Here is a 15040-nt window from a genome sequence, read left to right on the forward strand (position 1 = left end):
CTGTAAATGTATTTTCTTATCAGGTGGTTGATGTAAGACTGGGGCAACGCATCGTTTAGACACAAAATACTGTTTTTAATTTTTTTTTTTATTATATTGAAGCAGCCACCTTTTGTTGAAAGTTCCACCTCCACCTCCACAAATATCCATTTCAGCAATATCGTCATTTTCATTTTTGCCCTAGAACACTTATCTTCAATTATCAGACATTCAATAAATCTCAATTTGAAAAATAAAAACTGTGTTCAGTTTCTGTGGTGATTCATGTGAATTAGACATAACCGTCTCCATCTTTGACACAGCTGTGGTCTCATGCAAGAGGCTTTACTCTTCAATTTAAAGTTATATTTAATTCTCAAATGGGAATTATGGGTTGAACCGTGTCTTTCTGACCCCTGCTGCTTAGAAGAGAGGTTGCAGGGAGTTTGTGGTTTTATATGCAGCTTTGCCTTTAACGTCATGTAATTAATTATATATAGTATTATAACTGATTAATATAAATATTTGTTATTATTTTAAACTTCGTAAGATTTTTAATTCATATGAAAAGCAATTGCACTTTTCTGACACATCTGAGTGCGCACACACACACACAAACAAACTGTTTTTCGATCTTCATATCAATTATCACGAAATTATAATAAAAATTCACATCTATATGTCGGGGTAAGCCATTAACTATTTTTCTACATATAATTTTCTTATCTGAGGCATGTTTAGGCCACACTGTGCCGAGAGACTTTTATTTTGAAATGCCATCCGACAGTAATTTATTTGCTGCTCTTTTCACTCTGTTGGTATATTTGAGTGTTTCTGTGTTTAAACCTCATACTTTACCGCGTTCATGGAGGGCTGATGCAGAGGAAGTATGTATCAAATCACCTTTTAAACGACTTTTTGTAAAGTTTAGAAACTATTTACCCATTAAAAAAAGCTGTATTTTTTCGTATTTTGTTAATTGTCGTGCGAGAGTCTCCTCGTGCTATATGGCTCATATGATGTAACTGAACATTATAGCTGGCTAACATGGATTATAATACTAATAACATGTCACAATCACAACTGACTGTATATAGTTTTGTTCGCTTTACACACAAAAGCATTGCAGTGTTATTCGAGTCGTTCAGATGCTTTGGAATCCATTATGTGGCTGCTGATATTGTCTGTTTACACTTTCTGTTTCATTATGAAAGCTTATGGTTTGGTAGAGGATCAAGCGCAGATATGACATTAAAGGACGGCATGACCTCCCTCATCGACAAGACCTTAAAGCTGAGGAGGGAGGAACAGGCTCGACAGGTTGTCCTGGCATGGGCCGTGCTGAATGTGTCTCTGGCTGGGATGATCTATACTGAGATGTGAGTTCAGATATGCCCCTAATAGTCCCTAATGTGATTTTAGTGTCTTCTAAACCACGGGTAACCAAGTCACCTTGTCTCATAGGTCTGGAAATCTTCTTAGCAGATGCTACAACATAACCTACTGGCCCATCTGGTATATTGGTAAGTGTATAATAAGAGCTCCAAGCGTGTCAGTGATCTGGTATGTTATTTTTCATCTGACTGGTTTTGTTGGACAGAGCTTGCCCTGGCTTCCCTGTTCAGTCTCAATGCCCTTTTTGACTTCTGGAAGTATTTCAAGTACACTATGGCCCCGTCCACGATCACCGTCAGTCCAGAACAACATCAACTACTTGGACTCAGGGGTTCAGGTGAGTTAACTGGTATCTGGAAAGAAATGTTTCGGGTAAAAACAATCATGCAAAATACCATTTCTCACCGAAAAAACAATTCTTGCATGCATTTATACTGCCCAGTAGCATAATTGCTTAATGAAGGCTGATTACAAAAATAGCTGTTTTGCTCTAGCATGGCTCACTTTCTCACAGAATATGATATATTTAGTAGCACTTATGCTTTCAACAACCATTGTAAGGTGAAGAAGTCTGGTATTATCACTTAATCACCAGAAAAACTGCCACAAAGACATGATTCCCATCTTCCTCGTAGTCATTTCTCAGATAATTTTCACATGTATGGATGATTAATTTTTTATGCCGAATCCTGATTTCAATGTTAGAATATACAGCCAGTGACAGAAGAAAGTGCAAACAGGTGTTTTCTGCTACAACAGTGGGTTTTACTACATCCAAACAGCAACAGAAAATGACAGAGTTTGTGGGGAAAAAACTTTTTCCACTCCTTAATGATTAAAATAAATAATAATAAAATGCATAAATAATACAATAATTATATAATAACAAACAAACAAACAAATGTTATTTATTATAATTAAAATTATTATTACATAATAAAGAATAAATAATTCTATAAAAATATTTTTCAAATCGCCAGATTTTTCCCAAGATGAAGGACTGTGTAATGAACCGATTGGATTTGCTTTAAAAATATTTAGTCTGTTGCTTTGGTATTGGTGGAAACTAATCCTTCATTGCTGTGTTAACAGGGATTCAAGCTTCTCCACCTCAGAAACAAGAGAAGAAAGAAGCTCCAGTCTCAGTCCAGTCGTCGCCCCTGCAGGGACAGAATGTACTCAGTTTTAGCCCTGTGCGAACCTCAAGCACCAGCCCTAAGTTCTCCCCCAGCTGTGTGTCTGGGTTCAGTCCACCTCTGAGCAGCCCTTCTTCGTCAGGAGGACCCTTCTCACCCTCCATGGCATTCGGCAAGGTTGAGTACTTTAAAAAGTTTCTTTAAAATTGTATTGTTGATATTCTATTCCGTTCACACACCCACTGCATTTCCTTTCTTGCTTTTTATGTCTGCAGGTGTTGAACTATAGTCCATCTCCAGGCTCTTCTCTGTACCCAAGCAACTTCGGACCAGCAGAGGTCACCAGTCTCCGCGCTCGGTACCGCACATCCCCGTCAGTCTTTAATTCGCCCGGAGGTAAGGAGGACTGCATCGATGACCTGAAGACTTTGGAGAAGTTTTTACATTCGGAGGAGGAAAAAAGCCACCGCAGTCAATTGGGTAAGAGTCCTGCATGGACACAAAGGTGTTGAATCAAACTGTGGCTGTGCTAAGCAGTGGCCTACAACATTTTCTTTGCAATATTTTCTTATTTAGGGAGTCCAGAGTCAACATCTCCAAGACACAGTCCATCGTTCTGGAACTACAGTCGTTCGGTGGGAGATTATGCACAAAGCCTGAGGAAGTTTCAGTATCAGCCGGCCTGCCGTTCACAGGCACCGTCTGCCCATAAAGACGACACGGAGCTGGGCTCTAAACAAGCCGCTGAAGAGGTGAGGATCAAATTAATTCAAGATATCAAATCATCTTTGTTTATTTTGTTTGTATTATTTGTAAGTTTTTATTTATACTTTTTTTTTTTTTTTTTGAGTATTTTAAAGTAGATTTTTCCAATTTATTACAGGTCTGGGCAAGAATCACGACGAGTCGTGTGGTGACAGATAGTATTGACAGCTGGACTGCTAAACTGAGAAATGTGAGTCCAAATTAATTAATTAGTATTATTATTATTAATAATGTATAAAATGGAGATTATTATTAATTTAGTTTTTTTTCAGTATTTATTTCTTCTTTATTACTCATTTTTATTCTTTATTATTATACATTTTATTGTTTATATTATTTATTGTTTTTATACATTTAATTGTTTATTTATATTATTATTATTATTATTATTATTATCTATTTATTTATTTATAAGTTTTTCTTTTGAGCCATGAAGTTGCCGTATTTTTCTCTTTCTACTTATTCCAGTGGATAAATGACACCATTCTAGTTAATCTGGTCAGAGAGATGGACTCGGTCAACAGTCAGCTCAGGAGGATGGGTTGCCCTGAGCTCCAGATCGGAGGTAACTGTCTTTTCTGCCAAAGATATTTAGACGTAAACGTTTCCATTATGTCTCACTTCTGTTGCCTTTGTTTCGTGAAGAGGCCAGTATCAGCAGTCTCAAACAAGCTGCTGTGGTCAGAGCTTCTGCAATCCACACCCTCAATGCTATTGTACAGTATCTGGATGTCTCACCAAACCAGGAGTATCTTGTGGAGAGAATCAAGGGTGAGCAGAATACACAACTGGGATTAAACATAATAAATATTTAGATTTACCGTGGTTCTGTCTCATGAACCGAGATGATGCTAATGTTCATTTGTATCAATGCTCTTGCAGAACTAGCCCACAGTGGCTGCATGAGCTCTTTCCGCTGGAATGGAGGAGGAGATCTGAAAAACCGGAAATGGGACACAGACCCTCCGACAGATTCTGCTGTGTGTTCTTCCAAACATTTGCAGCATTTGAATGCCATGTTACCAATGCATTGCAGTTTAGATGAGAGCATAAAAAATAATATTGATGCATTGCTTTTACTTTTACTCTACACTGATGCAAACACTTTGACGAACACAGATCCTGATGCATGTGCTATGTACGTACCTGGACTCGCGGCTTCCTCCACATCCTAAGTATCCCGACGGAAAAACCTTTACGTCCCAGCATTTTATACAGACGCCTGATAAACCAGGTATGCATAGACTGTGTTAAATTGAGTTTTATACCAGTGTTATTTTAGCATAATTGAGATACTGTTATAGTTTTTAATAAGATTTCGAATTAGTTTTAATATTTTAGTTTTAATTAAATTTTTTTGTCATTTTGTTTTGCACTTTTGACATTTTTTTATTTTTGTTGATATTTAAATGTTTATATAGTTTTTTTAAAATAATTTTTCATTTTGGTTAAATCAAGCTAAACTACATGAATGTGTATATTATTTTGTATTCAATGTTTTCATTAACTATAATAACCCCTTTTTATACAGCCTGTTTAATCTATGAATCTATTTCTAACAGACGTGTCCAATGAGAACCTGTTTTGCATTCATCAAAGTAGCACAAACCCTCCTCATTATCAGCTCGTCTACCAGGGCCACATCTACAGCTTGCCTAAGGTAAGGACATAGTCTCCAACCATAATTACAGTGGAGTAACTTTTCTGTGATTAATGCTTGATTGTGTTTCCACAGGGCAGAAATAACTTGTTTCATACCATCCTGATGTTTCTCTACATTATCAAAACCAAGGAGTCAGGCATGCTGGGGTGAGTGATGATCTATCATGTTATCTGTGATCTGCATCGTTTTAAGGAATTTTGTAGCTAGGATAGTTGTTTCTGTTTTTGGTTCGCTATTTGGATCCTGAAAGTATGTTCTAAATTGACGTACGAAATGGATGAAACCATTGCCCCCTTTTTTTGTACCAGGAGAGTGAATCTAGGTCTTTCGGGAGTGAATGTACTCTGGATCTTCGGGGACTGAGTTTGTCAACTTATCCGAGGAAAACACTGCACAAGCCTTGGGATGTGATAAAGATGTTTTTTTAACTTTTATATTCTTGTGATGTTGCATGTTTTTGAGATGCATTGTACTGTCACATTACTTGCAACCTTAAAGGCCTTAAACACAAAGTCATTTTAGCTGAAGAAACAGTGTCAGAATGGATCTTGTTCCACTGGATTTTGTATACATATTTTTTGTCTTTCATTACATATCATACAAGAAAAACAATGTAGTTATTCATGAATGTAAATTCTTCATGGTAAGTTTGGATGGGTGGACACTGCAGAAGTTATGATTTTTTATGAGTTATGAAGCAGTTATTGATCGTTTTTCTTCATGCACTTGAAATGACATGCAACCATGAAAGCATAAGTCATATGTACTTTTAATAATGATAATTTATTTGCTCTCAGTGACGGGCTTACCTTATTTCTCTTCACTGTTATTTTGACAAAATACAGAAGAGCTGGGATGAAAGATGATCCCGATCTTGAATGCCAAATTACATATTCGACAAGAAATGTTTGTTGTTTGTATTTTATATTGTGTCTGAAGTGAAACTTGAAATGAAATGAGCTTCCACTTTTGTCCTTGGTTTTCAAATTAATAAATGCCCAGCATTGTTCTTATATATATATATATATATATATATTTTTTTTTAAACTCTATTCCCAGTGTTAACCACTGGATGGTAGTGCTGCCCACCTACAAATGGTTATAAATGTTAAGAATATATGTGTGTAATTTTAATATTTTATAAAAGCTTTTATAGCAGTTTCACTGGTACTGCAACTTAAATTTCCTAGAATGCCAATTGTAATGTATGAGAGAATATAAGAAATGTTTTAAGAAGTCTTACAAATAATTGACAGTGGTCAAGCTGAATAAAAACATGGTAAAGCCGTGCTATCACTGGAAGTACCTTCTAAATACCACATGATAATTATTCGGCACCATGCATGGTATTAGCATCTGTTGCCATCGCTGTACATTTGTAGTGCTGCAGTACTTTTTGTGAGGTCAAAGTTATAGTTGTGTTTGGTATAAAATAAAAGTACAATAGTAGTTATTATCATACGGAAATAATATAATGTAGTGTTTGAAGTTTAAATAAATGGGGAAAAAATCCCTAATATTAGTACTGCTACCGTTTGCTATTATTATCCATGCGTAACAAGATGCGTAACAGACGCTCTGGTAACGTGAACTGCATTTCCCATGGTGCTTTGCGCCGCGCGTCATCCCATCGTGCGTATCCGTTCGTGTGTCGTTTCTCTCTCTGTTGGAAAAAAAAAACCTCAGTGCGGTTCGCAGCGATGTCAGTCCAGACTGTGGCAGCGAAAATGGCCGAGGTCGAATTAAAAGACGTGGTCGGTAAAGCCGCTTCCCCCGCCATATCTCCGCTGACACCTAAAGCAGAGGAGAAGAAGAGTGAAAGTAACTCTACTTCGCCAGCAGCGGCAGCGGCCGTGACGGTTGAGCCGAGCCCGGTGACCACCGCTCCGAACCCCGTGAAGATGCCGCAGGCGTCCGCGATGAAGCGGCCGGACCCGCAGCTGAACGGCGGCGAGGCGTTTGTCAACTACGACGGCACCGTGGCCGAGGCACCGCGAATGAAAAAGGTAACATGGGCTGCTTGTGCCGAAATCAGTGATGGAGCCAGTTTTGAACCGTTCATCCGCTGTCGTGTGTCATTGTGCAGCGATGATTCCTGGCCTATAAAACCTTTACTAGCAGCGTAACAGCTGTACATTCACGTTCATTTACCTCCAGCTGTCCGGGGAAGATCGGTGACAGATCTACCGAGTGCTTTCACTGGGGTTTTGATCGGATCGCGTTGTTTTCGAGCTCGTGAGTGATTGTCTCAGAGACCCGCACTGCGCGTGTCGTGGCCGTGGACTGCGTGCGTTTATCCGGGTCAAAACATACCGTTCCAAAACATATATCGTGCTTGAAATTGTAACACTTTTATAATAACTTTAATTATGAATTCACTCGCAGATTATGTAATGCTTTAGACGAGCAGTTGTATGCAGTTTAATTGGATTGCAATTTCATTGAATAGTTTGATTGTACATGATTTAAGCAATACTTAATGTAATCAGGGTTGATATTTATCTTAATGACAGTTATGTAAAGTAACCCAAGTTTTTTTTATTGTTATTTAAAGTGTGTTGTAGTTCCATTTGTGATATGATCTTCAAGATAAAAAAGCAATTTGAGAATCCTTCAGATTTATCTTTATGTGAAGATTGTGATCAGCTATGAATTGATACTGCAGTGTTGGTTAAGATTGTTTATATTCGTTTCAGTTGCAGTTTTTCTTGTATAGCATTATTAGCATACAAGTCAGCACTTCCTCTGCATGTAAATAGAAATATCTAGTTTTGCTTTTAACTTTCAAAGCGGAGAAAGGTGTTGTTTGAGTGTGTGCAGGTCAGTTTTGTGGCATTTGAAGTTAGCAGTATTGGAGCAAGGCCGGTGAAATGGTTGTGGCTGATTGCTTGAGTATTTTTCCAGTTCTCTGTTATGATTAGGTTGCTTTGTCCGTGTGTCCTGATTGACGATGTGGTCATTTGAAATGTCATTTCATTTCCCTATTCACAAGCAATGTCAGATTTGATGTGAGGAAACAGACTTTGTATGGCTTGATATAACTTGAGAACTGTCACTCTTCTATTATGTGTCGGTCTCTCTATCATGAGCTTTGTGTGGCCAGAGCTAGATTAGGTAATTGTGGGAATTTGCCGGTTCACTCCATGGAGCGTCTCTTTGACTCTTATCTGGCTTGACCGTTCCTTGGAAGGACTTAACAGAGACTGTGTTCTCGACGAATCTCTTATCAATAAATGAATATCTTCTTTATCTTATCTTGGCTGACAAAATGAAGATGGCATACAGTTCAAGGATAAAAGATTTTGATACAGAGATTTACTTTTATTATTACTGTTATCATTTGCCAAGGATTTAATGCAGAACGAGCCATAACATGACATTTGGATGTCCTTATATATTTATTCTTTGACAAAATTATTTTTTTCAAGCACTAGTGCATTGAATTGTATTGTATACAAATTTATTATTATTATTATTTGATTTTTTTTAATCCACATAAATAAATATATATATATAGATATGTATATGTATTTTTATTTTATTTTAGTTTTTGATTGATTATTTCATTTTAAGGCCAAGCGCATGGTTTTTATTTTTTATATTTTCTGTTTTCATTTTAATTTTAGTAATTTTGTTATGTGCTTTTGTCATTTTTATTTTTTATATTTAGCTTTAATTTATTAATGTTTTAGTGCTAGAGCATTTAATATTTCAACTTAAACTTATTTCAGTTAGTTGCCAAGGCAACATTTCTAATTTCCATTCACTTTTTTTTTATTTTTTTTTTATGATTATTTAAAAAAAAATTAAATCTGCACGCATATATTATTTTGATTCATAGTTGTTTCTTTTTTAAGGCTAAGTGCATAGCTTTCACTTGTATTGTAAAGAAAAAGGAAGCAGGGTTATTAATTTTAGTGCTATTGTGATACTAATATAGTTTTTATTCCTATGTTGAGTTAGTTTTTATTTTTATATATTTTTTTCATTTTAATTTTAGTAATTCAGTAGTTTTGTTGTCTCTTGTAATTTTTTATTAGTTTTTGTTTTAAATATGCCTATTCATTTTAATTTCAGTTTGTTATTTTAGTACATCGAGATAAACAAAGTCAAAATCAGTGTTTCTTTGGTGACTAGCTGAAATTAAATAAGTGTTTATATATACATTATTTTAAGTAATTTTTTTTTCAAGTGACAAAAATGTAACTTATTTTAAGTTAACTATAATAACCTTGTTTCTAAGTGTGGACGGTGTCTGGTGAATATCAACAGGCTCCGTTCTTAGCAGTGTAACTCTGGACGTTTGACAGGTGATGAACCATAGTGGGTTTAGATGATCTCTAGTGGGGTTGGTCACATCCCAGAAAAACTCTTTTATGCCACTCGTCTATCCTGAAGGTGCTGGTGTGATGCTTTCAGTGCATTGTTACTTTATCTGCCTTGTTTCTAAGAAAAAAAAAACTCTTTAGCCACCCATAAAGCTGGCTTGCTGTTCATCTGTAAAACTGTTACATCACGCTACTGTTGCTTCTGTAAAGTAGCTGAGAGGAGGGGAGGGCAGTGACATGTCCCGCAGCGGGATCTCTAATGCAGGCCTGTCCATGTCATCGCGTCATGTAGGTTCAAACGTGGGTAGTTTGACTAAGGATGGTTGAGACCTCAGTGAACATTCGCACCACTGGATTTGAGGGTGTAGAGGGGAACCAGGGTGCTGATAGACGTGTTCACGCTGCTGTTTGGCATCAGATTCAGGCATGAGCTTTGTGCATACCTTGCACTGTTGTGGCATTATGTCAGTAAAGCTTTTGTTCCCAGGATTCTTAGACCTAACAGGCTTATGACGTGAATCACGTGATGCAGATAATAGGGGGAAGCCCTGTACATGACTATTGCATATGGTTCAGTGCGGGTTATATATAAGCTGGTTTATTTATAGTAAATGTTAATAATGTGAACTATGTAATGATTCAGCCTAAATAAGTGTTAGAGGTTGGTGATAAAATTCAGAATAAGATAAGGATAAGTTGTTTTTAGAGCAATAGAAATGTAACAGTAACAGCTGTAAGCAGTGTTGTTATTGTTAACTAAAAATATAAAAAATGTTTTAAAGCTAAAAATTAAATAAAGCTAAAATAAAATATACATTTACGATGAAAAACCTACAATTAAAGTTAAATGGAAATTAGAAATTAAGAACTAAAATAAGAAGTTGAAGTACTACATTTACTAAAACTGAAATAAAAATAAATTCAAACTAAATATAAAAATGGAAATTTATAAAAATAGAAAAAGCACATCACAAAATTATTCAAATTAAAATAATAACTGAAAATATACATTAATATTATAATAGTATAAATAATTACACTGGTAAGTTGTGAAGAGATTGTGAGTTGTTTACATTCACTTTGAAAGTTTAAACTGTAAAGTTTAATCTGAAACTTAGTAAAACTAAAATAAAAAAGTAAATTAAAGTTAAATAGAAAAAATATTAAATTTAAATATTATAATAATATATAAATAATCATAAAACAACAATGGCAGTCAGTTGTGGAGAGCTAGTGAATCGTTTGCATGCACTTTAAAAGTTAAATGAAAATTACACAAAAAAAACACTGGGTTAAAAACAACCCTAATTGGGGTTGGGCTGGATAAATATAGGACAGAACACATGTTGGGTTAATTTTACCCAGCAAATTGGGTTGTTTATTTAACCCAGCATAATGGGTTGATTCGTTTTTACTACTAGCTTATTTTTTACTTCATATATGAAATCATGTTGAACTTAAATCCTCTAAACTTGTGTAAAATACTCCACACAACCACTGGTTTGCATGGTAACTTCCCTTGTTTTCCTTTATTTATATCATTTACAGCATTGTTTATATAATTTAATATTTAGGCTATTGCCTATATTTGAACTTGTTTAACAAACATTAGAAGTAAAAATTCAATATTAAACAGATGTAATTCACGTGCAATCGACCAGTCTCTGTTATTCTGTTTCCCCCGTAACGGCGCTGGTTCTCGTGCCCGAGATGGAATCATGTTCGGCAGGGAACTGCTAACTTCACACCGCGCGCCTGTATGATGCTTTGCATACAATTTTACGATATACAGCACAGTAACGATTTTATAGATAACACAAAATGTACACACACCTGTATTTTACCAAAGAAATGCATCGATTTGATGGCACTTTGAACTGCTCTCTCCTGAAGAGGACGCAAAATCCCCGCAATAAATAACTGGGGTATCACTGGGGTATGTCTGACCCAGGATCTGAGTGACACTAAAACTACTCAAACACTGAAAAAATTACCCAAAAGGCCCAACCCAGCATTTGGGTTAAAAAAATAACCCAGGATTTTTTTTTAGAGTGTTGGCCTTGGCAACTGACTAAAATAAAAAGTATAGGTTGCACTACAAAACTTACTAAAACTAAACTGAAATAAAAAATAATAATTAAAGCTAAATAGGAAGAACCAATAAAAACAACAAAAGTGCACAATATTCTTAAAATAAAAACTTATTTAAATCTATGTTTATAAAGATTAAAATAATGCTGGTACTAATTGTCTCGTATACTGGGTTTTGGAAAGTTTGATTTCAGTTGGAGTAAAAATTAATCTTTTAAAATGTCATTAAACACTTTAGTCATTTGTAAGTTGAAGTTGTCTAACTAACCTAAATGTGACGTAGCTCGGCTTCATTCAACATCTACATGTGTAAATCAACAGATGAACATCAGATCGACAACCACCATTCAAACAAACTTGTTTGGACTCTTAACTTTTTTTTTTTTTACCTATAATCATGTGTACAGCTCCATTTCTCTTTTGGGAGTGTTTAGAAATTGTTGCTTTGAAATTAGGGTCAAGAAGACCTTCGGTACTGTGATTTGATTTGTGTCTCCGTTAGGGGTGGGCGCTATACCGGTATAAAAGTGACTACCGGTATTATGTTGTTCCATGATATGGATTTTGCTATACCGTGGATACCGTTATATATTCATGAATTCAAATTTTGCATTTATATTGTTTTGTTCAATTTGGTATGCTTTGCAAATGAGGCTGAACGTTTTTGTCCTCTGTGTGCAACACGTACTACACAGGCATTAGTAATCAAACACATAGAGCATCGTAACAGACCAAATTAATAGAGCACAAATCGTCTACTCCAGTGGTTCCCAAACTGAGGGATAGTGTACAGTCAGCGGATTATTTTTCAAAAGAAACCTCTGCAGGGTGATAAATACTGTGTAATTTTCCCGCTTATCATGTGGCCACCTCTTAACTGCGCTTTTCCACTGCATGGTACGGCACGGTACGGTTCGGTACGGTTCACTTTTGGGGGGTTTTCCACTGGGTACAGTACTTGGTACCTGGTACTTTTTTTCAGTACCACCTCGGTTGAGGTTCCAAGTGAACTGTACCGTTACCAAAACGTGACGTGTAAACTCTACTGATCACTGATTGGCCGGAGAGAATCATCACTACTGCTTCACTGAACTTGCGACACAGAGACACAACAGAACCGCTAGATTTAAATCAGCACAGCCAGCGAAGGATCGAACGCAACTGTTTCGTTGTCTGTTGAGGAAGTACAGACGTTCCTCTCTTTGATAGCAGAGGACCGGTTTCCAGCGAGAGCTTGATGGGGCGATGCGGAATGAAAACGTTTTGCAGGAGTCGCGGCAGTAGAGGCAGCGCAACTATAACGACGTGAATAATCCCGCCCACTCTAAAGCGGTACTAAACTGCAGTGGAAATGCGAGTCGAGCCGTGCCGTGCCATACTGAGCCGTACCACGCAGTGGAAAAGCACCATAAATGAACGATGTGGTTCTGCTCTAAGCACAAAAGTTGCAAGTTTGTGAAAAGACTTCCAGTGCCAGGTAAACGTAAAGCAGATTATGAATATACTTAAGATTCACAAATACCAAAACAACGTGTCTACACCAGACGCGAGCGGTGTGATGTGACAAAAGCAAATAGAACCCAGTGATGTTCTCTGCTGTGGATGCGACGCGACACGACAAATCCATGACCGTAAACTGATGCCGTGTTCTATTTTTGACGAACTCCAGCGTTCTGACACAAAGAACAATTTTAAATATAAAAAAAATAGATTCCTCAAAAATATTACGCAGCACAAATGTTTACAACATTGATAATAATCAGAAATGGTTACTGAGCAGCAAATCAGCATATTAGAATGATTTCTGAAGGATCATGTGACACTAAAGACTGAAGTAATGATGCTGAAAATTCAGCTTTGATCACAGGTATACAGTAGCCTATATGTAAAAAAAAAACACTTTCAAATAGATAATTTAAATTGACAATATTTTACAATATTACAGTCAGTGTTTACTGTATTTTTAATAGATAAATATAGCCTTGGTGAGCATAAGAGACTTTCCAAAAAAAAAAAATAGAGGGGTTGGGCAGTAGAGGCGCCTTGAAAATATTTTTCTTTACGAAAGGGGGGCCCGGCAGAAAGAGTTTGGGAACCACTGGCCTACTCAAACACACAATATTTAATTTAATTTAATTCATACAAGCCTACCTCATATTTCACATTTGCACTTTTTGAGAAAAACAATGGCACAATAAAAAAATTAAAAAAAAAGACTTTTCTGGTCTGTCCGACTCCAATCCCTCACTTTTTCTAGTTATATAAGGTTAAAATATTTTGCCTGTAATTTTTTTTCTCATATCGCAATATAATATCGATATCGCCTGGACAGTGTAAAATATCATATGAATTTTAGCTCATATCGCCCACCCCTAGTCTAGTTCTAATTTGCTCCGTACCAAGTTCCTCGTTGCTCATATGACGTGTGATGAGATTTCAACGAGCAGTTGACAGGAAAATATTTCTCACCATGGTGCGAAGTTTGGAGACTTTGATTAATGGTGGAATGGAACCAGAGAGACTGACCTATACATTGAACCTGCCTGTGTTTATCTGTAGAGGGTTCATGTGTGAATGATAGCATACCTCCAGGAAGGCCTTTTTCTATTCATGCCATTTATTGTCTTACGAGCTTAAGAAAAAGGACCACACATGTGCAATTAAACAGAACTAGATGTGCTCTCTCAGGTAAGTGGTGGTCATGGAGACTGAAGCTTTGAGGGAGTGATGCATTGAACTTTAACTGCATGTTTTGTACTGAAGCAGTTTACTGATAACAGTGCACTCACCGAATCATCTTCTCTTGCTCTCAAACACTCATCTATGACTCTGTCCTTGGCAGCAACCTTAATGGTGCATTTCAACACTTTGAAGGGCACAGCTGAGATTTCTCTCTCCCTCAGGCAGCCGTAACCACACCGCAGCAGGACTCGATCACCTTAAATCACCCAGAGTCTTCTCGAGTGCCTTAATGACTCTGTGTACTGCGGAGGCAACAGTGAGAGCGAGCCAGCCAAACAAACAAATGTGCCAGCTCAATGCTGCTTCTGAGTGCATGTGTGACAGACTTCTCTCTCACACTCTCTTACCTAGAACCCTATAAAATCTGTTTTATTTTTTTTCATGAATTCCATTTAAATTTTTCTGGATTCCGTTTAGATTTCAGTAGTCAAAAAGCCTACTGTTGTCTGTTTTTACTTTTCTAGGTATACAGGGCTCCAGACTGCGACCGTGTTTTCTGCCTGTGCGACTATAGGCTAAGTTTTGTGTGCGGTCGCACTGGCGCGACCATCACGTTGTTCAACTCCTAAGCGCTGCCATTTCTGTTGCATATGAGAAATATCAAATGGCAAACAAAACTGAAAGCATAACGAAACCGCGCTACTCATTTGAACTGCACAGCGCTTCGAGAGTAGATCCTGGTCCTGGTTTATACTCGGCGCGTCAGCACAAGCTCGAAGCAAAAATGTTGCGAATATTGATGAAACGATGGATGTTTTAAAGTAAAAGACCGCTTCTTAAACCAGAGAAGGTGAACATGTTGGTATTCTTGTGGGGAAAAAGCATGCAAGCACTGTCACCAACAGCAAGTTTAGTTTTACTTTTCTTTTTGTTTTCATTTTGAAAAGCTTATCTTTGCCATTTACCTCACGTTTTATTTTTTATTTGATTCCTCAGTGTTT

The 15040-nt window shown here is 36.8% G+C and overlaps 2 protein-coding genes across 2 annotated transcripts in view; both read left to right on the forward strand.

Annotated features, from left to right (window-relative positions):
* The first annotated feature begins 764 nt into the window (after positions 1-764).
* Positions 765-6439, forward strand: LOC107579462 (transmembrane protein 209-like). The gene is made up of 15 exons (XM_016265298.1): positions 765-866; positions 1194-1358; positions 1444-1502; positions 1580-1711; positions 2467-2687; positions 2786-2990; positions 3087-3262; positions 3394-3465; positions 3744-3840; positions 3921-4046; positions 4158-4255; positions 4395-4509; positions 4838-4935; positions 5011-5084; positions 5247-6439. The coding sequence occupies exons 1-15, from the start codon at positions 856-858 to the stop codon at positions 5299-5301; spliced, it is 1704 nt and encodes a 567-aa protein (XP_016120784.1). The 5' UTR covers positions 765-855; the 3' UTR covers positions 5302-6439.
* An 83-nt stretch (positions 6440-6522) lies between these two features.
* Positions 6523-15040, forward strand: part of LOC107579442 (putative adenosylhomocysteinase 3) — a 42463-nt gene continuing 33945 nt past the window's right edge. Inside the window, exon 1 of the mRNA XM_016265279.1 lies at positions 6523-6944. Coding sequence (XP_016120765.1) covers positions 6639-6944 — 306 coding nt within the window. The 5' untranslated portion in view covers positions 6523-6638. The remainder of the gene's footprint in view (positions 6945-15040) is intronic.

The sequence above is a fragment of the Sinocyclocheilus grahami genome, unplaced genomic scaffold (genome assembly GCF_001515645.1).
Source record: "Sinocyclocheilus grahami isolate Dianchi unplaced genomic scaffold, SAMN03320097.WGS_v1.1 scaffold33.1, whole genome shotgun sequence".
NCBI lineage: Eukaryota > Metazoa > Chordata > Actinopteri > Cypriniformes > Cyprinidae > Sinocyclocheilus > Sinocyclocheilus grahami.

Bases quoted from the DNA above. Each gene is read 5' to 3' on its own strand.
- LOC107579462 (XM_016265298.1), top strand. The intron at 1,359-1,443 runs GTGAGTTCAGAT...CTTGTCTCATAG, and splicing joins GGGATGATCTATACTGAGAT to GTCTGGAAATCTTCTTAGCA. The intron at 4,047-4,157 runs GTGAGCAGAATA...ATGCTCTTGCAG, and splicing joins TCTTGTGGAGAGAATCAAGG to AACTAGCCCACAGTGGCTGC.